Below are 26968 nucleotides of genomic sequence, written 5' to 3'. Positions count from 1 at the left end.
TTTTAGGATCGACAGACAAGGGGAAATTAAATTCTGAGATTAATAGTAGGAAATGAAAAGATTTACTGAAAAACAATAAGTTAATCTTAGCCTTGATTTCTCCTCTAGCGATCCTAAAAGTTTTACATTGGATATAAGTGGATTCTAACTATACATATAATAATTTACGATGTTTTGGGGGTTTTTTTTCTTCTGAATTCGACATTCATGTTTGATATGTGGGGACTTTTATACTGAAATTTTATGTCTAGGCGTGTATCGTTATATCATTAAATTTCAATTTTGTTAATTATAACATTAAACTTTAGTTTTTGTTTCAATTATACACTGATCTGTTAAACTGTTAACGGCACAATGACATGGCTGACGATTGCCGATGTAAAAACCTCATCAAAACAACATCGTTTTGATCTGACGGTTACGATTTAACGGTCCAGTAATCCAAATTTAGTGCTATAATTGGAAAAATCGAAAGCTCAGAGGTATAAAGGATACATCGTGTAAAGTTCGATGGTATCTGATATAGTTTACCCTTGTTTAAAATATGGGTTAGACTTGGATTCGATGCATAATGTACATCGATTAAATTACTTTTTTAGAGAGATTAATTTGTTTGATGAGTCCTCGACTATTAAAAGTTATAAAATGGTTATCCAATTATTCATTATGTTCTAAACTCGTCATTTTCTGTTAAAAAATTGACAGTATTCTGAGCTGAACTTTAACCTACTGACTATGATAGGATAAAATTTGATCCCAAAATCTCAAACGGTTATCATATCCCAATCATCATGTTAACATCCAACTTAGACAACCACCAATTTTTAAACGGAGAATGATAGGTTTGGAACATAACGAATAATCATATGACAATTTTGTAACTTTTAATAATCGAGAGACTTAACAAAACAATATTCTATAGGTGAAGGATCATTTTGTAACTTTTAATAGTCGAAGGATTTAATAAAGTAATACCTTACAGACAAGTTGGGCAACTAATCCTAGAAATAGTCATAACTTTTCTTCTCCAAACTTAATTATGTCTAAATTCACATGCAATTTGATTTTATATTTTTATTATGATTTTGATTTCTTTTGTTTAATAATCAGTGTCTGATCTATTAATTGATTAATTTGAGTCGAATATTACAAAGATTTATTGAGAGAACAACTATCTCAATTTAATTTACTCCATTCACATATCAAAATTCAATATTAATCATGAACCCATTCAGTGGCCCAAGTGATCAAAAGGAAGTGATGTTAGCTCTTAAGATCTTTGGGTTTGAGCATACACATCATAAGATTGCGTACATTATCGATGTCCAAATAAAATATGAACATATATTATCTCGTAATTCATTCTAACTTATTAAAAAATCGACATCGATCTATACGTAAAATGAAGGACATATGAAATAGAAAGGGTTTGAGTTGATTTTGGCTCAAATGGGAAATGTCCAAAGCCATGTAACCAGTCAATGTGACACATTTTTCTTAGGTTGGGTTCATCTTTTTAACATTTCACAACGAATGCGTCACAACATGCTAAAATCAGGCACAAATGGCGGAGCCATACATATGACAGATAATGGTCAGATAAGATAGTTAGGATAAAGTACGTAAATGCTCATCGAGTATAGGGTGATGTTTTGTTGAGTCATACGACTATTAAAAGTTACAAAATGATTCTTTGACTATAATATTTTGATTTTTTTAATCCATCGATTATTAAAAGTTACCAAAATGGCCACACACTATTCATATGTTATAAACTCGTACTTTTTCTGTTAAAAGTTGATCATAGTATAAATTGGACATTAACATGTTTGTGATATGATATAACATGATCTCAAATCTCAGACGATTACCATATCTTAGTGCAAGATTGACTATAACTCATACTTTTCTGTTAAAAAGTAAAATATTTATTTTCTTTGTAGTATTTCAAGCAAACAATGTCTGAAATACAGTGCAGGAAGCCTTTCTTGGTTATCCAACCAATAACAATGGAGACTCGGGTCTTACTCGTGGAGATTTGGAACTTCCATCACAAATCACGAACAAGTAAAATAATTTCAGTTAAGGCTGTTCATAAGATAAGTTAATTGAAATGTTGTTGGAAACTCACAAATTCCTTTCTCACCATGCTTTGTTCCCAAACTTACTGGTTTAGCATGGAAGAATGTCTCAACGAAAAATATCTGGTACCCTTTGACATCTTTCCTTCTCCACAGGATTGCCGATAAATACCTTCCATATTACTTGCTCAGCTTGTCACCAACGGATGTCAGATGTAGCTGAAACAGACACACAAATGAAACAATAGAGACAAAAAAAAAAACAATATCAACCATTATACAGAAGTTGAAGTTTGATCGCCAGATTCTGAAGAAAATCCCAAGTTTCTGTCAACAGCAACGGCCGTTTCTCCATCCAGATGACATCTTACTAGGAATCTTTGCAATGTGAAGTATGTCTTAATAAAATTCAAGCCGGTCTATAAATTTTAGTACTTCCTTGGTCATTGGAAGTCTCAGTTTATAGGCATTATGATCTCATTTCTTCCTTCTATTGAATTTGTAGTTTCCATTAATGATCTCTAACTGTAGAAAATGACAAGGACATCAAGCCCGAGTTCTTGGAACTTCGGTTACAAGGAGCCGGGGAATTATGTCCAATTGTTCTAGTATATTTCATGGTTACCAGTAAGCAAACCAACTTAATTCTGTGGAGATTTAAGGATTGGAGCTCAATGGCTACATTCCACAGACTCGGGATCAGTAAATATATGAGTATGCTAATTTTTTCTAATATTTTTCTTATTTAGAGGATCATACCTCTATACTCATGTTTGAACGTGTCCAACACATATTCGCATACGGATACTATAAAGAGTTCAGATAACATAGCTCAACGGATCAAAGAGAATAAAATTGTACTTCAAAGAGTACGGACTCAGGAATGAATCTTTGAGAAACTTGGCTTTCTAATTCCATTACTGCCTTAATGGTACACATGGCTCACCTGCTGCTAACCATATTGTTTGATCACCAGCAGGACTCGGCTTTGGCAAAATGTCATGTATCCAAAATGATGAACTCTATACATAATATACATATACAAACACATGTGTGTATGTAGATATGTATATAAATGCCAATAACATGTTTCAAAGCAAGCAAACCGAGATTCGAACCGAACCCTATATATTTCCTCATCCAATATTTCTCTGGTCATCCATGTCATGCTAGAACATAAAAACACACAAGACATTAGATGCAACATTAACAACTAAAAGCTCACTTACTTCAATAGGATTCTACAAGAATCCAACATCCATTACCGATTATAAAAATCTACATTAGCAACACATTAGGCAAAGCATATTTATAACAAAAAAAGGACTAACTGTAATAATGGACCATTCAAATCTCTATGTCTCAATGGTATTCCCAAGTCCAAATGAGAAATGTTCACGAACAGGTGAAAACTCCACTAATCCAATCTCCATTGCATATCCAGAAACAGGCATTTCACTCCTCAACACACAAAAAGCCTCAGCAATTCTTGTTTTCGGAACTTGTTGACTACGGGACAATAGGGAATCCAAGAATCGACTTTGAAATCTTCTCCAACTTCAATCCCTTCCTTTTTGATTGCCTCGGATAACTGAGCCTGGAACTGTAGGATCGCCATTGTTGGAGCAGGTGAGAGAAAAAGAAGATTGTTTTCGTTTGGGAAAGCCCCGATTGAAGAGAACGATAGAGCCAGAGGCTCCTGCTTTGAAGCGACGGACTTCACGACGGATTCGAGCTTCGATGGGTCGAGAAAAGGGGCTGAAAAGAGAAATGTGAGGCCTCGACTCCATTTCGATTAACTGGTGCTGATTTGACGACGAGCCATACATTCCAAGCTTTCAAGACTTGTTTTCCAGTGCCGGATCGAAGTAAAGCTCGATTGAAAAGCCTTGTGACATCGAGAATCTTTTTATGAAAACAGAAGGGACACGGATTTCAAAAGGGAAATCTAAGGGTACCCAGACAAGGAAATTTGGAATTTACAGAAGAATTGGGGGTGACCCATAAAAGGGGTGAAATTCAAAAACCCTAGAAAGAACATGGGGAAATGAAAGATGTGCGGATTGGATTTGGTAAGGTGAAAAGGAAAGGGATTTTGGTGGTTTTCTCAAAGATGATAAAAGAGCCGAACGTTGAAGCGGGGGGTGTTGGGTGTTATTTTAGGTCCTCCAACTCTTTATAGAAAAGTCATTTTAGTCCTAAAAGTTTTCTAACTCCCTCAAATTTTTAATATGGGTAAACTATGCGTTTAGTATCTAAAGTATCAATTTTAATCCATTTTAGTTCCAAAACTTTAATTTTTTTTAAAATCATACCTAACATTTCGTTTTTGTTTTTTTTTAGTACTCACCGTTAAAAAACTTAATGTGTTTAGTACCTAAACTTTCAATTTTCTAAAAACTTAACGATAAATTTTGAATGGGATACTAAAATGATACAAAAACTAAAGTTTTTAACGATGAATACTAAAATGAAACAAAAACTAAACTTTAGGTATGATTTGAAAAAAATGAAAGTTTAGGTATTAAAACATATCAAAAATGATAGTTTAGGTACTAAATATATAATTTTCCCTTTTAATATTTATCATAAAATTATAGGGTAAACTACTCATATGATCACTTAACTATAAGGTTGATATCAATATGATCATCATACTTTTAATTTTAGCAATATAACCACAATTATTTAAGGGTTTTAATTTAGCCACTTGTCGTTAAAAACTGACAATTTAGCTGATGTGAACCTCTGACTCACTTTTATTTAATAACAACTACATCAGCTAAATTGTCTCTTTTTAACGGCACGTGGCTAAAATTATTTAAATAGTTATGTGATCATATTGTCAAAATTGAAAGTATGATGGTTATATCGATACTATCTCTATAACTAAATGGTCGTTTGGGTAGTTTACCCAAAATATAAGGGTACTCTATACCATTTATCACTCAACTATGTAGCCCTTTTAATTTTAAAATCGATATTTCAATTTTATCAATTAGACCAGTTAAGTATTTAATTATATTCAATCAGATCACTTGCCATTAATATCTAACGGAGATGCTAACATGACAGTTAATAAAATCGGTATAATTATACATTTAATCATCAATACTTGTACATTATATTAATTTAGTCCTAAAATAAATTCAATTCAATAAATTACCAATTTTCATCATTAAATTGAATATTTTTTCTATAATTTATATTTATTTAATTTATATATTTATGTCACCCTTTAGTTGAAAGGAAAATCAAATAAGAAACGAAGGAAGAAGAACAAAAGTTTAAGGATTCAAACCTGGGTCCTTGGGATCAACTTGCCCAAGCCTTACCACTAATCCAAGCTACATGTTTGTGTCAAGATTCAACAATACCTTATTTATTGAATCAAGATCACATGAAAAGTTTAGGACTAGGCCACTAGAACAGGATTATATATAAATTTAAATTGAATCTTTTTAATTTAATTAATAATTTTTTAAAAAAAACTTTTTAATTAAAAATATTAAAAATCTTCGAATTATAAATAAAAATAAAATATTAAATTTATTTTTAAAACATTTAGATCTTAAATTTATTTTTAAAATACTTAAATCTAATTTTTTTTTAATTTTAATATTATATAAACCAATTTATAATATATATATATATATATAAATCTAAGTTCAGTTCTTACGATAATTTTTCTTTGGAACTAACAAAAATATATATGGTATTGTGTAAATAAATTCCCAAGCTTCGAGCTTGACTTAGTGGTAAGGTGTGTGCAAGCTTGCCATGAGAACCTAAGGACTAAATGTATAATTATGTCAATTTTATTAACTTTTACGTCAGCATCTCCGTTAGCTATTAACGACAAGTGGTCTAATAGAACATAATTAAATAATTAAATAATCTGATTGATAAAATTAAAAGATCGATAGTGAAAGTAAAATGGATACATGTTAAAAACGACTTAACATGCCTATTATTATTCATGCATTCTATATCTAATTGCTAGCAATTCTTTCTTTCTTTATCCTATGGTGCATGTGGCTAACATATATATTGAATACGAACAGAGATCTAAATTACGGTTGCGATCATATTTTCAGTTACGTTATATTTAACGTAATTGCAGATATATCGTTTATCCTATAACTCTTTAGCCCAAAATTGCATTTATTTACTTAAAATCGCTTGTTGACAATCATACTAAACACTTGAATGATAACGTTAAGAGCATTCGAATGTATCTGAATGCATTGGATATGAGTTTTACACTTCCGGTTTCGGGCCTTGCAACAGAGGGACCTTATTATAGGGCAATTGGCCAAAATTACTTAACCCAGAGTCTTCATCAATCCTTTCATCTTTAGCTTTCCCCCATATGACAGCATAGAATCCCATGGATAAGATAACTGCTCCTATCACACTACAAAGAGACAAGTCTAAAAACTAGAAAATCGAAAACCGATTCGAAAGATAGCCGATTTCCCGAACCGAACCGTAAACTTAGCCTTATTGAGAGAGCATTGTTACCTTCCAAGATGTAGAGCATCACCAAGAAAAATGGCACTCAGAAAAGCAGCAATGACAATTGACAATGGCCTGAAATTTGCAACACAGACCGGTCCTTTGAAGTCAAAGCCCCATATGTGCACTGAAAATACACCCTATACAGGTTCATAAATACAAAATTATGTTAAGATTTTTGCTTTATTCCCCTTAGGCACGTAAACGAACTGAATGAACACAAACAATGGTATATTCATGTTTGTTCGTTTAACTTTAACCGAAGACCTTCCTTAAACAGTATCAAATTGCTTACCACTTGAACCAATCCCCGTTAGTTCAATTGATTAAATTAAGAATTAATAATTCAACCAATTTAAGTTGAATTAAATTTTGAACATTGAACATGAGATATCCATCTGATATAACTCGATACTTTAAAATAAATAAAGAGTTAATTGCATCATATGTCCTCAAATTATTACTATCATTTTAAATTGGTCCCTAAACTTTTAAATGTTTCAATTGTATCCTTAAACTATGACTATCATTCTAAATTAGTGCCCAACTTTTTGAACATTTCAATTTCACCCCAAACTATACACAAGGACGAAGCTACCCTTTAGCCCCGGGGGCCTTTCCCCCTCTACTTGTTATTATTAAAAAGTATATGGGAAAATATTAAATTAGGGACCCAAATTTTAGTTTATTTTGATTTTAACCCCTCATTTTCTATGGGTTAATTATATCTTGCCCCCTCATATTTTATGATTAATTATACTTTGCCCCTCTTAAGTTAGAATATTGGCTCAGTCTCTGGCTATACGTATATATTAATCACATCACTTGTTAATAAAATCGATAAGCCAAGTTATATTATTATACTTTAGAAAATACAACAAAAATATAAGTTAAATAATGGTTGAAACTAATCACATAGTTGGATGAAATTGGGATGAAATTGGAATGCTCAACAAGTTTTGGGATCAGTTTATAAAGAGGTTAATAGTCTAGGGATGAAATTGAAATGTTCAAAAGTTTAAGGACTAATTTAAAATGAAAGTCATAATTTAAGGATGATATTATAATATTCAAAAGTATGATCCAATTAACTCGTAAATAAATAATCAAGTTCAAATAATTGATACTCTTACCTGAATAATGCAAGATAAGGCAAAAAGAAAATGGCCAACGGCAAGCAATAGTCCACCGATTACCCAATTAGATTCCGATTATACCAGACGCCAATGATGTAAAACCGACGACGAAAAAATTAACGCCCCTTATAAAACGCTACGATCAATGCACCAGATACCGATATTATCGTCCTATTATTTTAACTTGACTCATTGAATTTTTCAGTGATATCTTTTTCATCTTGTTCGATATAAATATAAAAAAAATCGTTGGTATAATTGTCGATTTTGACATTAAATGTTAAGTTTGATATAAATTGTTTCATGATATTTACTAATCTATATATGCCTAAAGAAGAAATCATGTCAAACTCAAAATTGATATTTAATATCAAAACTAATGACCGTTTTATAATTGTTTATAAAGTGTAATGATTATTTTATAATATCTAAAAAATTATTGATAAAAAAATTATTTTCACGTTGTTTAATGACCTCTAATGTACATTATCTTTAACTCTTTTTCTTTTTTATAATTTCAGTTTTGTATTTTCAGCCTACCAAGCACAAAGCTTTGTCAATGTGAGCCCTTAATGTTGAATCATTAATGTTGCAAAATTGATACTTCGACTATAGAATGTTATTTTGTTGAGTCCTCCGACTATTAGAAGTTACAAGTTGGTTACCCGACTATTCATATGTTCCAAACTTGCCTTTTTTCTTTTAACGACAGTACGAGTTGGACGTTAACCTGCTAGCTGAGATATGATAAAATCGATGTCCATTGGCACCGCCATTAGTTTTAAGCATTGGTTCAATGACATAATGTTTCAAACACTGACTCGAAAACATAATGTAAACATAGACTCGGTCCACAAAATACTGCTAATACTCTTAGCAAAAAATTACGAGTTTAGAACATATGAATAGTCAGATGATGATTTATAACTTTTAATAGTTGGGTAACTCAACAAAGCAACGCCTTATAGTTAGGGGATCATCCTGGACTCAACAAAGCATCACCCTATAGTTGGGAGACCATTTGTGTACTTTACCATATAATCTAAGTCATATGTGTACTCAAACCCGTTAGTTTACGAATGGTTAACGTATGTTGCTGACGTTAAAAGTGAAGATGTGATACAGACATGTTCAAAGGTGATGATGTAACACATGTCATGTGTTGAACTAACATGTGTCACACCATCATTCTGGACACGTCATCACTTTAAACACGTAAAATTTATCATGTCAGCAACATGTTAATTTGCGGCAAAAAATAAAATCGAAACTGTAAATTACATTCGATTCCGTACCTTCCAAGAAACACTACTTCTCCAAGGAAGATAGAACTCATGACCACTGCAATGACAATTGAAGTTTGCCTGAAGCTTACAACAAATGCAGGCCCCTTCAAGCGCACCCCCCATATTTTCACAACGCCTAAAATAGAGAACCCAACAAGTCCCTAAACCAGTAAGGAACAGTAGCAATGTTACATTTGAATATTCGTATCGAACACGCACCCGAGTTTAACTAAATCGATAACTTAAGATCGTACCGAGTACAGGACAGCAACGACGGCTAAACTAGAACTTAATCTCCAGGAACTCAAGTTTGGTTCAGCAAGCATATTGGTAGAGCTATAATGGTCCCAAGCAAGTTGTATAAGAAATTTACAGTGATCTCTTCCGGGTAAATCTTCATCACTTGAGACTGTAATTTGCAATGAAATTCAAGTTCTAGGACTAGGTTAATGCATTTGAAGAGGTTGAAAACATAATTTTTCACCTGGATAATGAACCCGAATGAAATAAGAAGATATGCAACAGCTTCTAGGAGGCCACCAATGATCCAATTTGATTCAAATGACATAAACACTAGAGGCCTTTGAAGTAAAACAGATGATGAAGATGAAACAACTTTGGTGCCCTTGTAGAAAACAATCACTAATGCTCCGGTCATTGATGTTATGGTGCCAATGATTTTAGCTTGAGTACTTGAACTTCTAAATGCTACCTTTTCCATCCTTGCATGTGCAAAACCCAAAAACAAGAGAAAAGGGGGTCTAAGGGGAATTTTTTCAAACACAGAAAGATCATAAAACATTAAGGGTAAACTACACGGGTGACCATTTACTTATTGTCTCCTTTCATTTTGACCACATATGTTTTGATCAATCAGACTTCCAACAATTTAAACGATTCAATCAAACCATTAACCATTAGCTTTTAACAGAAGTGCTGACGTGTCAACTATTGCCTGCTTTAAATGTTTTGATTTCGTCAATCAGACTAGTCAACTATTTAAATTATTCAATCAAGGTATTGACCGTTAACCTTTAACATAAGTGCTGATGTGGAAGTTAATAGAATTGGTATAACATGTGTCACCGTTTGATTAAAGAATTAAATTTATTGAATTAAATTAAAATCAGGATCAAAATGATCATTTATTGAGGATCGAATGTGTAATTATATATATTTTATCAATTGTCACATCAACACCTCCGCTAAAAGTTAACAATAAGTGGCTTGATTCAAACATTTAAATAGTTGGATTGTCTGATTGATGAAATTGAAACATAGGCAATAGTAGAGTGGTCACCCGTGTAGTTTACCCAAAAATTAAACTTGCTGAAGGAACGAAGAAACCTGAAGAAGACAGCGAGAATGAAGGTAAAAGCTGGAATGAGATTGTTAATGGCGGAAGCAAGAGTTGGGGAGCTAAGTTCTAAGCCTTTGTATACAAGTAATTGACCTGAAACAAATTCACTTTTCATAGTCAATCATTAAGTGAATTTTAAGGGAAGAAAATCCATACCCCATAACTGCAATAATGAAAATTCTTGAAAATAGAGGGAACTTTAATGGAGGGAGTACTGTTTCTCTGCAAAAGAGAGAGGAAAAAAACTTCAGATGAACAAAGAAGACATGCAAAAGTTCCAAATGGAATTCATGAAAAAGACCTGTTGAAGGAGGCTAAAAGGAGGAAAACAAGGGTGCCTAAAATATAACAGTAGGCAGTGAAGACGAAGAAGCTCATCCCTTCCAAAGAAGCAGCTTTGGCTAGAACGTTAATGGCTACCATGGAGAACTCTGCTGCAACTATGGCTATGCTTGGTAACACCGATTCCTTCAATTCATTCCTTCTTGTCATTTCCCTTCCCTGTTTCTAACATATCAGCATATTTAGTTTGTGGTGTAATATAAATAGTGGTGCGCGATATCGTCCGCTACATAACGGTAGTGGTGTCCTCTATGACCGTTATTATTTAATCGCGATATCCGTAATCATCTCAATAGCTCCTGTTATATTTGTAATCGCGATAAGGGACGGCGACTGTAATTTGAATCCCTACAAATGACCACTTAACTATTGTCGGGTTTTATTTTGACCATCAACATTTCAATTTCATCAATTAGACCACCTAAGTATTTAAATACTTCAATTAAACTACATGTCGTTAACATTTAACGAAATAGGTGATGTGACAGTTAAAATATTTTGGTATAATTATACAATTGGTCATTGTTACTTATATATTTTTTCGATTTGGTCTTAATTTTGATAAATTAAAATAAATGTCACCGGTAGGTGGTAAAACATTTAAATAATTGGAAGATTTGATTGATAAGATTGAAACATCAATTGTTAAAATTAATTTTGGTAATAGTTAAGTGGTCACCAATGTAGTTTACTCTTATATTAATGATTGATATAATTAAAGTAAAGTATATAAATGGTCATCAATTATATAGTGTTGTTTTGTTGAGATTGAGACCACTAAAAGTTATGAAACGAACCTTTGATTATAACACGTCACTTTGTTGAGTCTCCTGACTATTAGAAGTTACAAAATGGTTATTTGACTATTCATATGTTCCAAACACATCTTTTTTCGTAAAAAAATTGACGGTCTTCTGAGCTGGACGTTAACCTGCTGATTGAGATATGATAAAATCATATATTTTAATGACGTCTATTGGCACCGTCGTTGCTTTCAAGCACTGACTTAACGACATAATGTAAATAGAGAGTCAATCCATCAAATACAGTTCAAACAGTTATGGGATCAGATTTTATCATACCTCAATTAACAGATAATTTGAAACATATGAATAATCAGGTGTCCAATTAATAACTTTTAATAGTAATGAGACTCGACAAAGTAATATGTTATAATTAGTGTATCATTTTATAATTTTAATAGTTTAAAAACTCAACAAAATAGCATCTAACTAAACGACCGTTTGTGGAAGCGTCTGATAGAATAGTCAAAAAATTCTAAGAGTATGACATGTCACTTCACGAGCCTTTTTAACGCTCGTTACGGTCGAGAAACTTAAAGTGATAACACTTATAACATTTATAAATTCGTGAAAACGGTATAATTAAGACATTTATTTTATATTTAAGACTATTATAAATCTATTGGGTCAAAATGATGGTGGTGGATTAGGTGTGAGTCATACCATTGTATAACATTTATTCATATTACAATTCCCATCGAATCTCTTGTACAGAGACAAAGTCTACTACACGACACTTACAGTTATAAAACGACAAAGGAAAAGATACAACAACAAAATCACCATTCTTTTTTTTAATATATATCTCTATATAAGTTAGGGTTGATGATTTATAGTTTTAGATTTTATGTTTAAAATTTAAGTTTTAGTGTTGGTTGTTAACCACATGTATTATTTATTTTTTCTTTAATTTTTATATCACATGTTTATTTATTTTTATTTTTTAATTTCTAATAACTCTGCATTTATAACATATTTTTCTCTGTCTCTTGGTACATTTAGTTTTCTTTTTTTGGTTGTTTGGCTGTTCTTTTCGATTAATTTTCTTATGGTTGGATTTGACGTCGTCTTGTTTGATAATTTTCCATGCTTTAAACCCTCAAATTGGAATTCAATACACAATTTGCATTCAAATTAGTTTTCTCGTGATGTTGTTCACTGCTGCAGACATATCAGTTCGTACCTATTGTTACACCCCAATTTAGGGACTAAGTTTTTCTTAATATTAATTTTGAGGACTAAATTGATTTTTTGGTTAAATTTCAAAGACCAAATTAAAATTTTAAATAAATGCAAGACAAATTCGTGAATTATGAAACACTTGAGGACATGTGGCATGATTTGTAAAGTTTCCTCGTTTGTAACTTGAACTTTTTTATCTCCTCATACTTTCCTCTTCTAGGAAGCTTTTAGTCAAGAAATTTCAAACGTTGTTTCATAGTCGACCGTAGCTCCGTTTACTACGGGTTGATGACTTGTTGGTGAGGCTGCCGTGGAGTATGGGTCACGGGACCAACGCTATGCTGCTGTCGTGGAATGCCTGCTGGGACCACCAACGGGCACGCGAGGTGCTGAAATGTGGCTTGTTGTGTGCTGGTAGCCGTCGTGGACCCTTCTGGCGCGTGTGAGGTTGTGAGTCGGGACACAAGCTGCTGATAGGACTGTTAACTGCTGGAATGGGAGTTGTGTTGGGCAAAATTAGGGTATTATATTAGTGTTAGATTTGATATCGTCTTGATTGATTAAGATTGTATTTATTTTATTATCGTTTTAATATTTCATATTTTGGACCCTCACGTTAAAAGTTCTAAACTTGTAATTTACCCTATAAATTATGATTGTTTTTTTTATTAAATTATGATTGTTATTTATATATGAATCGAGATCTTTATTGATTCATATTTAACTCATTTTTGGGGAAATCACCATTTTCCCCTTATACTTTGAAATCTTTTCAATTCAGTCTAAATCTTAAATTTGACACTTCTTCAGAGGCAAAGTATTACACCTTGTTTAGCCCCAGATTATAATCTAAATTAATAGTGGACTAAACAAAATCTTCATTGTAACTACTGGTTCGGTCGCATAAAACCGACCCCGGCTCGCCCGCCTGTGCTAGTTCGACGAACGATGCAAATGGGATTCTTCAAAAACCATGAATCCAACACAAATTCAGCACGGAAACTACGTCTGCAAAGTGACAAAAGCCTGCATTTTTCACCCATCTTCACGTCTTCCAAGCAGACAACACAATCCAAGACTTGATTACTACCATTCCCTTTGTCTTTTGCTTTGTAATCATAGCATGTAAGCTTCTTAACATCATCCTCGTACACGGTCCGATTCGTGTTGCTGTTGTCGTCATCGTCGTTTAAGTCGAATTTCTTACTTCAATTCTAACATCACCTAAATTGGTGCTTCCCCGGCTATGATGCTCTCTCAACTCCAGAAAATCTTCACCCTGATGCCCTGTTTGCGCGCCTAAAACCGACCCCGACTCGCCCGAACCGGCGTCCGTCCGACAAACGGGGCAAATGGGGTTCTGCAAAAGCCATGAATCCACACATTCAGCATGAAAACTATGCTTGCAGAGTGGCAAAAGCCTGCACCTTTCACCCATCTTGAACTCTTCCAAGCACACAGCACAATCCAATACTGTAAACCAAGAACTCTTCTCTTCGTCGTCCTTGACTTCGTAATCATAACACGGGAGCTTCCGAACATCATCCTCGGACATAGCTCGGTTCGTGTGGTCGTCATCATTGTTGTCGTTTATGTCGAATCTCGAAGGGCTTCGGAATCCTCTCATGATGAAGGATCCGCCTACTATACAAACATGGACTAAAACCAGCATTCCAATGCCGAGAAATAGAAGAATCACAGCTATGACAATGGCCATCGACCTAAAATTTGCAGCCTCCAAAAAAATTCTAAACACACATCCCCAAACTATGACTTGTTTTAAATTGGTTCCCAAACTTTTGTGGTTCACATGGAACATGAATCAAAGCTGATTTGAATATGACGAGTGATTTTTTTAAAGAATCAAAGGGGTTGCCGTGTTGAGGGAAATGCAAGAGTGAAAGTGATTTCATGGATTAATTAATGTGGAATGGTTAACCCTCGTGATGGAGTAGGTGGGAGAAAATAGTAATATAATAATATAGTTAATTGCAACATGCATCCTCAAACTATGACTCTTATTCTAAATTAATCCCTAAACTTTTGAAAATCTTAATTTTGTCCCTAAACTATGATTTCCATTCTAAATTGGTCCCCAAATATTTGAACATTCCATTTAGGGATGACAATTTAACCCAAAAATGACATGTTCTGATAGAGTATATATTTTTTTAAAAATTATGCTTTGGTCGAGTCAGGTCAAATTTTTTAAAGAAGTGAGGTCGGGTTCAAGTGGAGAGTGAAAAAACTCTGACCTAACCCGGTCCGGGTATAAAAATGTAATTTTTTTTAAAAAATCATTATTATTTTAATTAAGTTCTTATTTTATACCATGTCGGGTCAGGTCGGGTCGAATCTATACTCTAAAAATTCGGATCGGGTCATAGTCGAGTTGAGGATATATATTTTCAAGTTGGATCGGGTCAGGTTCAGTGGAGGGTACATATTTTTCCAGTCGAGTCATGTTGGCCGAAAACCCGACCTGTTATCATCCCTAATTCCAATAATATCCCCTAAATCATTCAAAACTTTAAAGTTGAAATTAGAATATTTAAAAATGTACGGATCAATATAGAATGAGGGTTTTAGTTTGGAGATGAATTTGGTATGTTCAAAATTTTGGGGATACATATAAATGAAAAAGCTTAGTTTTAAGGATGAAATTCAAATATTTAAAAGTTTAAAACTTAATTTAAAATAAGTCATAGTTTAGGAACATATATAGTGCAATTAACTCATAATAATATGAAGAGACAAGATTGAAATAAAATCATAGGAAGATTGATGGCTCCAACTTTTATTTCATTCTCTTTATTTGACTACCTTTTAAGCTGTTCTCTCACAAATTACCTGCCCACAAAGTAAAGATGGGCTGAAATTCTTGAAATCATCGAACTTCTAAATATCTAATATAATTTTGGATAAAGTACATAAATGGTCCCCTGACTATAGAATATTATTTTATTAAGTCCTTTTACTATTAAAAGTTATAAAATGTCCTTTAACTATTCATTATGTTCCAAACTCATCATTTTCTATTAAAAATATGTGGTTGTTTAAGTTGGACGTCAACATGATGATTGAGATGCGATAGTCATTAGAGATTCTACGATCATATTTTATCATATCACAATCAACGGACTTGGAATATAATTAATAGTCGAGTGACCATTTTGTAACTTTTAATAGTCGATGGACTCAACAAAGCAATATTCTATAGTCAGAGGATTATTTTGTAACTTTTAATAATCAATGGACGTAATTAATAATAATCTATAGTCAGAGGACCATTTGTATACTTTTCACTATAATTTTTTAGAAGTTCGTATATTTATATAAAATTGTGTTTATCTTTACCAATAAGTATAGAAAGGAGATAAAATAATGAGACATTTTTTTTCTTTATGAATGTTTAAATTTCGATTTTAATCGAACTAATCAATTAAAGCAAAGTTTTTTTTGATTAATCGGACATCATTCGAATAATTTTAGGCTCGATCGATTAATAATTAATAACTTTTCAAACTTTGCTTATCAGTTAATTTGGTTCAAAGCCAATTAATTAATAAAATTAGTCGATTAACAGAAACATTAAATATTTAATATATTATATATATTATTTATATATTGCTTAGCCTTAGTCTAGTTTGTTCAGTTTGATTAATTCGGTTAAATATCAAATATTTAATATATTATATATTAAATAAAAAATTAATAAATTTAAATTAATCGAAAACCAACCAAATTAATCGAACTTTGTTTCCTTGATTAAAAAATTTTGAAAAAAAATCAATCCGTTTAAATGTTGAAGATTCCGTTGATTAACTGAATCTACCGATTTAACACTCCTATTTCTCCTATTTTTGATTTTGTTACAAAATAGACGACACTAGATTATTAATTGTAAGGGTGAGTATTCAATCGAATCAAATAAAAAATTGAATTATTATTTAAGGCCCAAGGACTAGACTTGATCATACTATGGGTAATTCAGATTAAATATTATAATAAATTATATTGCAATGGGTTAAAGAATAACTGTGGTAAATCTTTTCTATTCTTTTTAAAGTATTCATGTTTGATAAATAAATCACGTTGAATTTAGCATAAAAAGAACTTTAAATAAATTAAAATACCGTATATTTTATTGATTAATCTAATAGTGATTACAATGTAATATTTGTCTGAAAGACTTTCAACCCATTTGACAATGAACGCTCAAACACCCTTGGCATACATACGATGTGCTCGAACCCGAGACCTCTAAGAATAACAACTATTTCTTAACCACTAAGGTAGCTTGATTCGTGTACCGTAATCGAAGCATATATTTAAATCCGACACTCACCCGAGTCCGATATGTATGTATGTATGCGTGCACATGCACTACAAGCGTCCAGCTATGGCATTAGCAACAGTCCAAATCTAGTAGCTGAGAAGTTGACAAAGAAGGCACAACAATGGGTAATTTATGAGATTAGGTACCAATTTGGTGACGATAATAAATTTAAAAAAGTAAACTATGTTTAACATATGATTAAGACATCTAAACCAAGAATAATTCACATTCATGATTTGGGTCTTTAAGATGTGCAATTGCAATCATAAAATTTATCATAATATATACACTATTATTGTGCAACATTTCTGGCATGATATTCTTCTACGAGAATAGTCCGAAAAGGATCGAGTCCTATTTATACTACTTCTGAAACCCTAAGCCCGTGACATTAACGAGGAAGACAACGGTGGGAAACCATATGTAAAGAACATCGTTCCTATGATTCCGGTCCGACTAATTTCTAAACCATGGTCAAAGGTATCCCAATGATTCAAGAGAATTTGCAAGGAATAAAGGATGACCATATAACCAAAACCAAAGCAATAAGAGGTGATTGTGGAGTGTAGACTCCGCAGTTGGCAAACTAAAGCTCATATATGTGTATGTGGGTAAATAAAAGAAGACATCAGTACTTGATACGAGCACGTATGGTTTTATATAGAAACTCACTGTTAGGAACCGATTACGTGGCCTTCACGAGCAACACGTGTGACCCGGAGCACGTAAGGTTTTATATAGAAACTCACTGTTAAGAACAGATTACGTGGCCTTCACGAGCAACACTTGTGACCCGAAGCACTGCTTGCGCACTTAAAGGGGAGAGTTTTGACTGACAAAAGTTCTCCCAATAGCTAATATCTGGTTGCTCAGATACTGTTGTTGAAAGGCCATGGGATTTCTCATATACGGTTTGCAGCTCTAATAGAAGGGTCCGAGCAGCCTCACGGGACTCCGGGAGCTGATCACTGAGCTGGGATGCAGCTACTTGTATCAATTTGTCAATTCCATAATCTTGAATTCCTTCAACACCCTGTCAAAACAAAACAAAAAAACACCTTTACCGAAAAGCAAACAAAGAATAGTTTAATTAAAAAAAACATTCAGTTACTGAAATTTAAATGTTAGCGTGGCTGCAAATTCTGCAAATATAGTGAATGACAGTAGGATTCACATTAACACTAACAGCACAATTTTTTTTGAAAGGGTAACAGCACAAATTGACCATGATTAATATCCAGAAAACAGCCTGTTTTCTGAACAAAATAAAATAGCAATAATCATATCAGATTTCATTTGCCTTACCAGTCGTCGAACACTGCGACTAAAGCATGTTGATGCCTTTGCTCGAATCCGTGGATTTCTGTTCTTAAGATGGGGTTGCAACTTGGGCAACAACGACACCGGGAAAACTAAAGTAGTCAAGGTCTCTAAAGCTCTCTCAGCTGCCTCACATACAAATCTTTTGTCTTGTGAAGACTTGAGAAGAAGCTGTACGAGCTGTAGAAAAACATTTGAACAGATCAGAGAGGTCGGAACTCGTTAGCTTGCATCCCAAGATGAAGAAACATTCACAACGGGAAAAACAACAAAGATGGCAGTGCACATTCCAAAATATAAACAAGCACCCAGACAAACGTGGCAATAAATCATAGAGACTGTTATAGTACCAGGGGATCCAAAAACTCCACCAAATCATCAGCATATGCCCTGAAAATGTCTGCAGATGTCATAATTGCAGTTTTACAAACAGCGCTTCTTGGATTCTTCAAGGACTTAACTACCAGCGGGATCAAATCACCCCTGCACATTAGAACAATGAAAGAAACATGACATTCAAATAAAATCGAATTAAACCTCATCCTCTAGTATTTTTGATCAGATAACTGTTTAAGTGTTTAGACTTACAGCATACTACGAATTGCTTCCCTGTGGAACGTTGATAATCGGCGAAAATTATTGAGAGATTCAACAACCAGAACCCAATCTTTGGACTCAAGTCCAGGTAAGAGCTTCTGATATAGGTAAACATGCATAATAGTGAATGGTAGAACATCAAATACCCGCACATGAAATTTAAGAATAAGAAAATATAAACTTTTACCTCAATACAAGCATCAACATCCTCTAGATCACTCAAGTTCTCAGACTCAATGTATTCTACTTCCGTGTTAGCTACCTCTACTCCACCATTTACAGCTTCACTCCCGTTTATGCAAACGGAGGCAATGCCTTTCTGCTCCAGCTCATCAACATTCTCAATTGTGTTTCCATTGCAAGTCCTAGTAAATTTAACTTTACTCGAGCCGTCATTCTTTCTTTCGGACATAGGTAAAGTATTAAGATCTCTTAGAGCATTCCCCGACATCGTAGAAATTAAAGTCTGGAACCAAACCGACAAAGGAATTAAATTAATTACTTTTCCGAATACAACAACATCCAGCAACTCTAACTCTCTAAGCAGGAATCTACGAATTTCATCGCATTTTCAAAAGCTTGTTCTTATAATGCAAACCGTACAGCCAAACAACCACCATTTTTAACCCCCAATTACCAAATCCAGCCATAATGACCACTTCTGTTGCAAACTACCAAATTATACAGATTGAACACCAAATCGTAACCGAAATCCGAAAGCATTACACTAATTGCAGGCTTTGAAACCTCAATTCAACCAAGTTTAGCATCGCTTCACCACCGGAAAATCAAGAAATTAAGACATTAATACATCGATTTCGCACCGGAATTTTTCACATTGCAGAAACGATCAACAATAACAAATAGAACTAACTAAATCCCCGTTAATTTGATTCAATACAAATCGAAATCCACGAATTAACACAAATTATGAAATTTCCACAAATAAATCATGTAAATAAGCGAAACTAAAAAAACAAATCAAGTAAAAAGATCTGTAAATCGAAAATATCTTCACAAAAAATTATTCTAAATTTAAAAAAAAAATCTAGAGAGAGAAAGAGTACCAGTAGAGAGAGAAAGCAATTAGATCGGCAAATACCGTGACTTGCATTTAAGACTGCACGGTGAATATGGAGAGACTAAAAAAGGGTCAAACACAGAAATGGTCATTAAGTTATGTTTAAATGAATGTTTTACAATTAAGAGTAAACTATGCATTTAGTACCTGAATCATCAGTTTAGGTCCGTTTTAGTATTTAAATTTATAATTGTTTCAAAATCATAATGTTTAGTTTTTATTTCATTTTGTACCTCACCATTCAAAACTTAACGCATTTTCCACCTAGGCTACCTGTTTTGGTCCGTTTTAGAACATATACTTTTATTTTTTTTCAAAACTTGATGTTAAATTTTGAACGGTACTGAAATGAAACAAAAACTAAAGTTTTTAACGAATGAGTACTAAAATAAAACAAAAACTAAAATTTAAGTATGGTTTTGAAAACATTAAAAGTTTAGGTACTAAAACTGACCAAATTGTTAGTTTAAGTACTAAATACATAATTTAAACTATAATTATTTTTTTAAATATTATAAAATAATCATTAAATTTTATCAAAATATAATGAAATGCTCACTAAATTTTATATAATTTTCATAAAATAATCATTAAATTATTACTTTTTTATACTTATTATAATATCACAGTGATTATTTCATAAATTGAATGCTTATTTTGTAAAATTGGAAAATGTAGTAACTAAACCGATCTTTTGAGTATAGTTTAATGACTCTCATGGGTACTTTACCATTTTATTTATATAAATGAAAATAAAAAACAAAACGACATCGTTTAAGTCATTTTGAGAAAGCAAACCGACCGGGTCGGCAGGGCACGAGTTTATATATTGCATTCACTCTTATCTCTCGTGATTTAAATTAATTTTTAATTATTTTGTAAATAATACCCTCGATCTTGATCTAAATAGCGAAAATGCACTTTTTGACTTAAGTAAAACTTAGAAACTAAGTAATGTTTAGTCTCCTAACTTATATTTTTTGTAATTTGGTCCCTGAACTATTTTTAATTCATATTACTTATAGAATTTTTTTTATTTTAATGATTTGGCACTCTAATATTATATAATTTTTTAAGGAAATAAAATTTAACATTTAGTTTTCATTTCATTTTAGTATCTCATCCTTAATAACATAACGCGATTAGTATCTAAACTATCAGTTTTGATCTGTTTTGGTACCTACATTTTCAGTTTTTTCAAAAAATTAGCGTTGAATTTTGAACGGGTACTAAAATACAACAAAAACTAAAAGTTTAAAATACTAAAATGCATAATTTACCCAAAGTTATAATTTTAAAATGAAACTAATAATTAAAATCTGAAAGTAAACTATACGTATAATTTTAAAAATCTGAAAGTTTAAATACTAAAACAGACTAAAACTAATAATTAAAATACTAAATGCATAGTTTACCCAAAATTTTATTTACTTTTTCAAGTAAATAAAATTTTGGGTAACTTATGCATTTAGTACCTAAATTATTAGGTTTGATCCGTTTTAGTACCTAAACTTCCATTTTTCTTAAAATCATACATAATGTATAGTTTTTATTTCATTTTAATATCCCTCCATTAAAAACTTAACGTGATTAGTGCTTAAATTATCAGTTTGGTTCGTTTTAGTACATACATTTTCAAAAACAAATTCAAAACTTAACGTTAAAATTTGAATGGTTATTAAAATGAAACAAAAATTAAACTTTATGTATGGTTTTGAAAAAACTGAAAGTTTACATATTAAAATGGACTAAAACTAATAATTTAATTACTAAACACATAATTTACCCAAATAATTAAGGACCGGTTTTAGAACCTTTTAGACGGATAATTAGTGTCGGTGCATACAAATTTTGGGCTGCCATTATTGAAGAGACATGGAGGTATCCATGGGGGCCTCTTGAAGAGCCATGGAGGTAGTATCCATGGGGGCCTCTTGAAGAGCCGAATGCTTCTTTTCCTTCTTTTGATGTGTGTGTGTGTGTTTTTTTTTTACTTTTGTTTTAATAAGAGCAAATAATGCCCAAATTTTAAGGTTTTGTTTTTGTATACAGGATGGACATAGATCGGATCAGGTCGAGTTTTCAGTCAATCTAATTTGACCCGAAAATATAAATCTTTCACCCGAAAATTGACTCTATTTAAGTTTAGGAATATCTTCAATAGACTCGAATCTGACCTGATTTTTTGAGATAAAATTTGAAGGTGACTCGACCCGACCCAAAATAAATATATTTATAAAGAATACTATTTTTATTCAATAAATATAAGGATCTAATTAATAAATAATACATATAGGGTTTTATTGTAATTGTCTCTAAGTATATAAGGTAAGTTTACATTATTTTTTGGGTCGGTTTTTTAACTTAAAATCGAACTTGACATGACCTGAGCATTTTTTTTAAATCTGACTTGATCCAAACTCAATTTTTTTAAAAAAAAATCTAACCTCATCGGATTGAGTCAGAACCCGTCAGGTTCGATTTCCACCATCCCTATTTGTTTCACAAAGTTTAGGGATAAGGTTTTGTGCTTCTATGATGCGGTCTGGATCATCGGTGGTTGGAGTGTGATAAATTTTAAAGACATTTTCAAAAAAAAAAAAAGTAAACTGATAGAGTGAAAAAAGATTATGAAATTGATACATATATGTCTAAATTGTGAAAATTGAAAAATGAATTCGAAATAGTTTAATAATTAAATTGAAAAAAATATAATTAGATGATCAAAATGGAAATATAATAGAAGTGTAGTGGTTAAACTACATAATTTACCCAAAAGGGAAAAGAAAATAATAGAATTGTAAAAAAGGAAAGGCTTAATTATAAAATAATTGTCAAAACTATATCACTTTTTTCAAATAGGTGTAAAACTTTTTTTGAATCATTTAAGTGCCTAACGTTACAAGCATTATCACTTTAGATGTCATATAATACCCAAAAAATTTGATTATTGATTGAAGTGTAAATTTTGAAAGTTTGGGGACTAAAGTATAAAGTTGTAAAAGTATAGGGATTAATAATTTAAATTTTCAAAATTTATATTTTTGATTTGGAAATCAATAGTTCATCCCAAGACAATTATTTTAGTGGGTTTAAGATTTTTTATCCGGAGTTTGTATAAAAGTTTATTAAATGATAAAGTTCGTTATATTATTCGAATAATCGACTCGAATCGAAAGTTTATAAAAATTTGCAGGAATGTAGATTTGGGTTGGAAATATTATATGGATATTTTTAATTAGAGAAATTTAAACTGGATCGGTGGAATTTTATGAGAATTGCACTATAAAGTGGGATAGTGTAATTTAGTGACTAAAATTTGAAATTTTGAAAAATTGGAGGGTAAAAAAAGAAAAATTGAGAGGTGAGATTTTTACAACTATTTAATAATATTAAAATAGAGATAATGGAGTGTCATGGTTGTAATTTTGAGAATTCATTCATGGCAATTTGGGTTTTTGGCCCAAAATGAAATAATTTTTTTATTAGTTCTAAAAGTAAAAAAAAATTGGGGGATTTTTTCCAGAAATTCCGAGAGTCTCTTCTTCTCCAGCAGGTTGCTGAAACTCATAGCCAAGGTGAACAATTTATTTTTTTTCTATTTTTTTAATCAAATTTAGTAAGATTTTGGACTAAAGTATGAAATAAGAAAATAATATCCATTAAATTCTCTACAATTTCGTGTAATTATTTCTTGGTTTCATGCTTGAGTGGTGAAAGTTACGATTTTGGTGGATGAAGGGGAGTTGAGAATTTGATGATATTAAGTTAGATTTTGATATTAGGAGTGTTGTAGTGTTATAATTAAGCATGAAAGTTGAATAAAATTTGTTGGAGGGATCGGTCTGGTGATTTGGTCATTGATGGATATGTTAGGAAATTGGTTGAATTTAATTTGTTTTGCTTTGAGTTTTATTGAGAATGATTAGAATTGATTGGAAATGAGTTTTACTTGATGAATCAAGCTTGAAACAAGTTGGAGAGTATTAGGAGCCTATTTTGCACGACTTGAGAAAATAAAGCATAATTATGTAATTGTTGGAATTATTGTATTGTGTTGATGATGTTAGGATCTTCAATTGATTCATTTGTGTTCATATTATAAGCTAATAAAAGTGAGTGAGTAAGTTAAGAATGCAAATAAGTGAAATCGGTTTAAATTGGTAATATGGGCAGTAAGTTTAGAAAATCACTATAAATTCTACAATAATGAATAAAAGATGATTTTTATATCGATGGATTTGTAAATCATTTTAGTTTTTTTAAACAAACAGATACTAATTTAAAGGTGTATACAAAAATATATAAATTTTAATCGGTTATAGGTTAGAAACTTGGGCAGCAGACTCCAAACATATTATATAACCTAGATTGAAAATTTTGCCATAAAATGTACGAGTTGAATTAGAATAAGTGCCTTATATGATTAGATTCATATTTTAGTATAGTTTTTAATGGTACAAACAGAATAATTTTTCAGTGTATATATTAATACAAAAAAATACTTCTTTGAAGGTAGTGCAAACTGTCAGTATATGAAATGGTGGTAAATTATGCATTTTGTGATATTTTAATGTTATATGCTATTTTAATTGGATGAAATGAGCCAACTAAATTATCTTAGCATGGAAATTATGACATTTATCATATGAGGAAATCATGATAATTTCATGGAAATGTTGCTTATATGATGAATTTATGTTTTAATCAAAATAGAAACTATGTTAAGAAAACTTAAAATATTTGGCCAGAGGAAAGAAATAAGGAAAATTTGTGATAAAACTTTACAAGGTTTAGAAATTATGAATGAGTGATTCTATATGATTAGAATACGACTTGGGCCAATTTGGAAAATGGTGAAAATATAGGGATCTAATCGCATAAATTGAGAAATATAAGGATTAATGTGTAATTGTTTAATAATTGATGTATTAGGGTGAGATTAAAAGTTGAAGTGCTAAAGTTGATGTCTAGATGGTGAATTGGAATATTTATGAATTTATGATTAAATGACAAGAAGGACTATATTAAACAAAATAGAAAAGTTGAATTGAAAATTTAAAAGAATTTAACTTAAGATTGAAATTATGATATTATGGATTTAGAATCAAATTTGGAAGAATATATAAGCTAAATAACTAAATTATAAATATGGAGAAATTAGGGATTAAAGTAGAGTATGAGATGATGTGTAAAGTCTAAATAATTATTAGAGGAACTTGAATAGTTAAATTGGGATTTTGTTTAATGTGAAAAGTTGTATAAGATAGAGATCAAATTCATAAGTTTTAGGAAAGTTGGTGGTGAAACAACAATTGGGTAAAGTTAATGTATTATATTTAAAAAAAATGTGAAAATAGTTGATATGAATTTAAATTGAATATTAAGGAACTAATTTGCATATATACTAAATATTAGATTTATAATTGAAAGAAAAGTTTATTAGTGGTTAAATGTGAAATATTGAAAAATCAAGTGAATGATTGTAAAAAATAACGTTAGTATCGATTTGGTAAAAGAAATTAGTTATTGAATATCCGTTAATAATATTTTTAAAACATTTATATGGACATGAATTATTAACTCAATTAAAGTATTAATATATGTTAAAATAATGTATGAAGTAGATAATTATTCTTTAAATGTTTTATATTAACAAATTTATAAGACATAAAAAAGTCGAGTGTATAAGATATGAGAGTCAATGATGCAAGATGTAGAGTGAATAAATACATATCATTCATATGACTCATGTACCTTTGTGGTGCATAAGGTGGAATGATAATTGAATACAATACAAATCACTAATACGACTCATGTATCTATGTGGTGCATGGGGTGGAGTGATAATTGAATACAATACACATCACTCATATGACTCATGTACCTTTGTGGTGCATGGGGTGGAGTGATAATTAAATACAGTACATATTAGTCATATGACTCATGTACCTTTGTGGTGCGTGAGGTGGAATGATAATTGAATACTACAAAGATCATTCAATGAGACTCGAGTATCATATATTCTCATGATTATGTATTGAGCTATAAAACAAAATTAAAGAAATAATACAATACATGATATATTATATAAAACATTATAACATCAGATACAGAACAATCAAAGATATAGTACAATAAGAGAAATAGTGTAATAAAAGAAAAGATATAGTAAATAAATCAGTACAGAAAAAGGAACAGTACAATGAAAGGAACGATACATGAAAAATAATAATATAGTGAAAGGATTAGTACAGGAAAAAGAGTAAGTATATAATAAGGAACGATACAAGTTTAATTATTACAATTTACGGTAAAAATATTTTAAACATATTGTAAATTACATTGAATGGTTATAGACTATGAATTATATTGGTTTGAATTTATATACGAATGATATATGTATATATGTAATGAAGATAATATAATAAAAATTGTTGTCAGTGAGAGGTGGTGTGGTGATAGACAATAACCAAATAAACATGTTTTAGAATAAATCTGATTATAGGTGTTACATATATTTTTTGTATAGTGTTGTAAAAAGAAAATTATAGAAATTGTGCTCAAACGAGAAATGATATAGTATAAGAAATAAAGAAAGGTGAAAATATGATAAGATACTAAATGGGTATATATGAGAGTAGTAAAATATTGTATTATAAAGATTAATCGGTTAAGTTTTAAATTAGACAGTTTTATATTATGATATGAAATAATATTAAATAGCTCAGTTACTATGCGAGATCAAATGTAAAGTGGAAATTAAAATATTACTTTATGATTTTATGTGATTAAATAGTCTAAGTTTAAATGGTTAAATTTGGAAATTTTAAAAGAAACATAATTTTTACTGTTTTCGATATGTAACTGTTATACAAAAAAGCATACATTCTTAACTTGTATTCAGGTAGGAATACGAGTTA

At 31.3% G+C, this 26968-nt stretch overlaps 2 protein-coding genes and 2 pseudogenes across 3 annotated transcripts; all 4 read right to left on the bottom strand.

The window, feature by feature from the left end:
- Nucleotides 1-3309: 3309 nt before the first annotated feature.
- Nucleotides 3310-4207, bottom strand: LOC120212801 (annotated as a pseudogene).
- Nucleotides 4208-6314: 2107 nt separating this feature from the next.
- Nucleotides 6315-10873, bottom strand: LOC120212969 (annotated as a pseudogene).
- Nucleotides 10874-13607: 2734 nt separating this feature from the next.
- On the bottom strand, nucleotides 13608-14521 carry LOC120212809 (putative RING-H2 finger protein ATL61). The gene has a single exon (XM_039210989.1). It carries the CDS (start codon nucleotides 14423-14425, stop codon nucleotides 13898-13900), a length of 528 nt encoding a protein of 175 aa, XP_039066920.1. The 5' UTR covers nucleotides 14426-14521; the 3' UTR covers nucleotides 13608-13897.
- A 2937-nt stretch (nucleotides 14522-17458) lies between these two features.
- Nucleotides 17459-20109, bottom strand: LOC120212901. 2 transcript variants are annotated; one of them, XM_039211088.1, is made up of 7 exons: nucleotides 20032-20109; nucleotides 19152-19437; nucleotides 18956-19062; nucleotides 18718-18850; nucleotides 18353-18547; nucleotides 17819-18080; nucleotides 17459-17741 (listed from the first exon to the last, which is right to left on the bottom strand). In XM_039211088.1, the coding sequence occupies exons 1-7, from the start codon at nucleotides 20076-20078 to the stop codon at nucleotides 17722-17724; spliced, it is 1050 nt and encodes a 349-aa protein (XP_039067019.1). In that variant the 5' UTR covers nucleotides 20079-20109; the 3' UTR covers nucleotides 17459-17721. The 2 variants fall into 2 exon arrangements, with proteins under 2 accessions (XP_039067019.1, XP_039067020.1); XM_039211089.1 differs by having other exon boundaries at nucleotides 17459-18080.
- Nucleotides 20110-26968: the final 6859 nt, after the last annotated feature.

This window comes from Hibiscus syriacus, unplaced genomic scaffold, assembly GCF_006381635.1.
Source record: "Hibiscus syriacus cultivar Baekdansim isolate YM2019G1 unplaced genomic scaffold, ASM638163v2 tig00110017_pilon, whole genome shotgun sequence".
NCBI lineage: Eukaryota > Viridiplantae > Streptophyta > Magnoliopsida > Malvales > Malvaceae > Hibiscus > Hibiscus syriacus.
The sequence above is the reverse complement of the archived record's forward strand: the minus strand, read 5'-3'. Positions and strand labels throughout refer to the sequence as shown.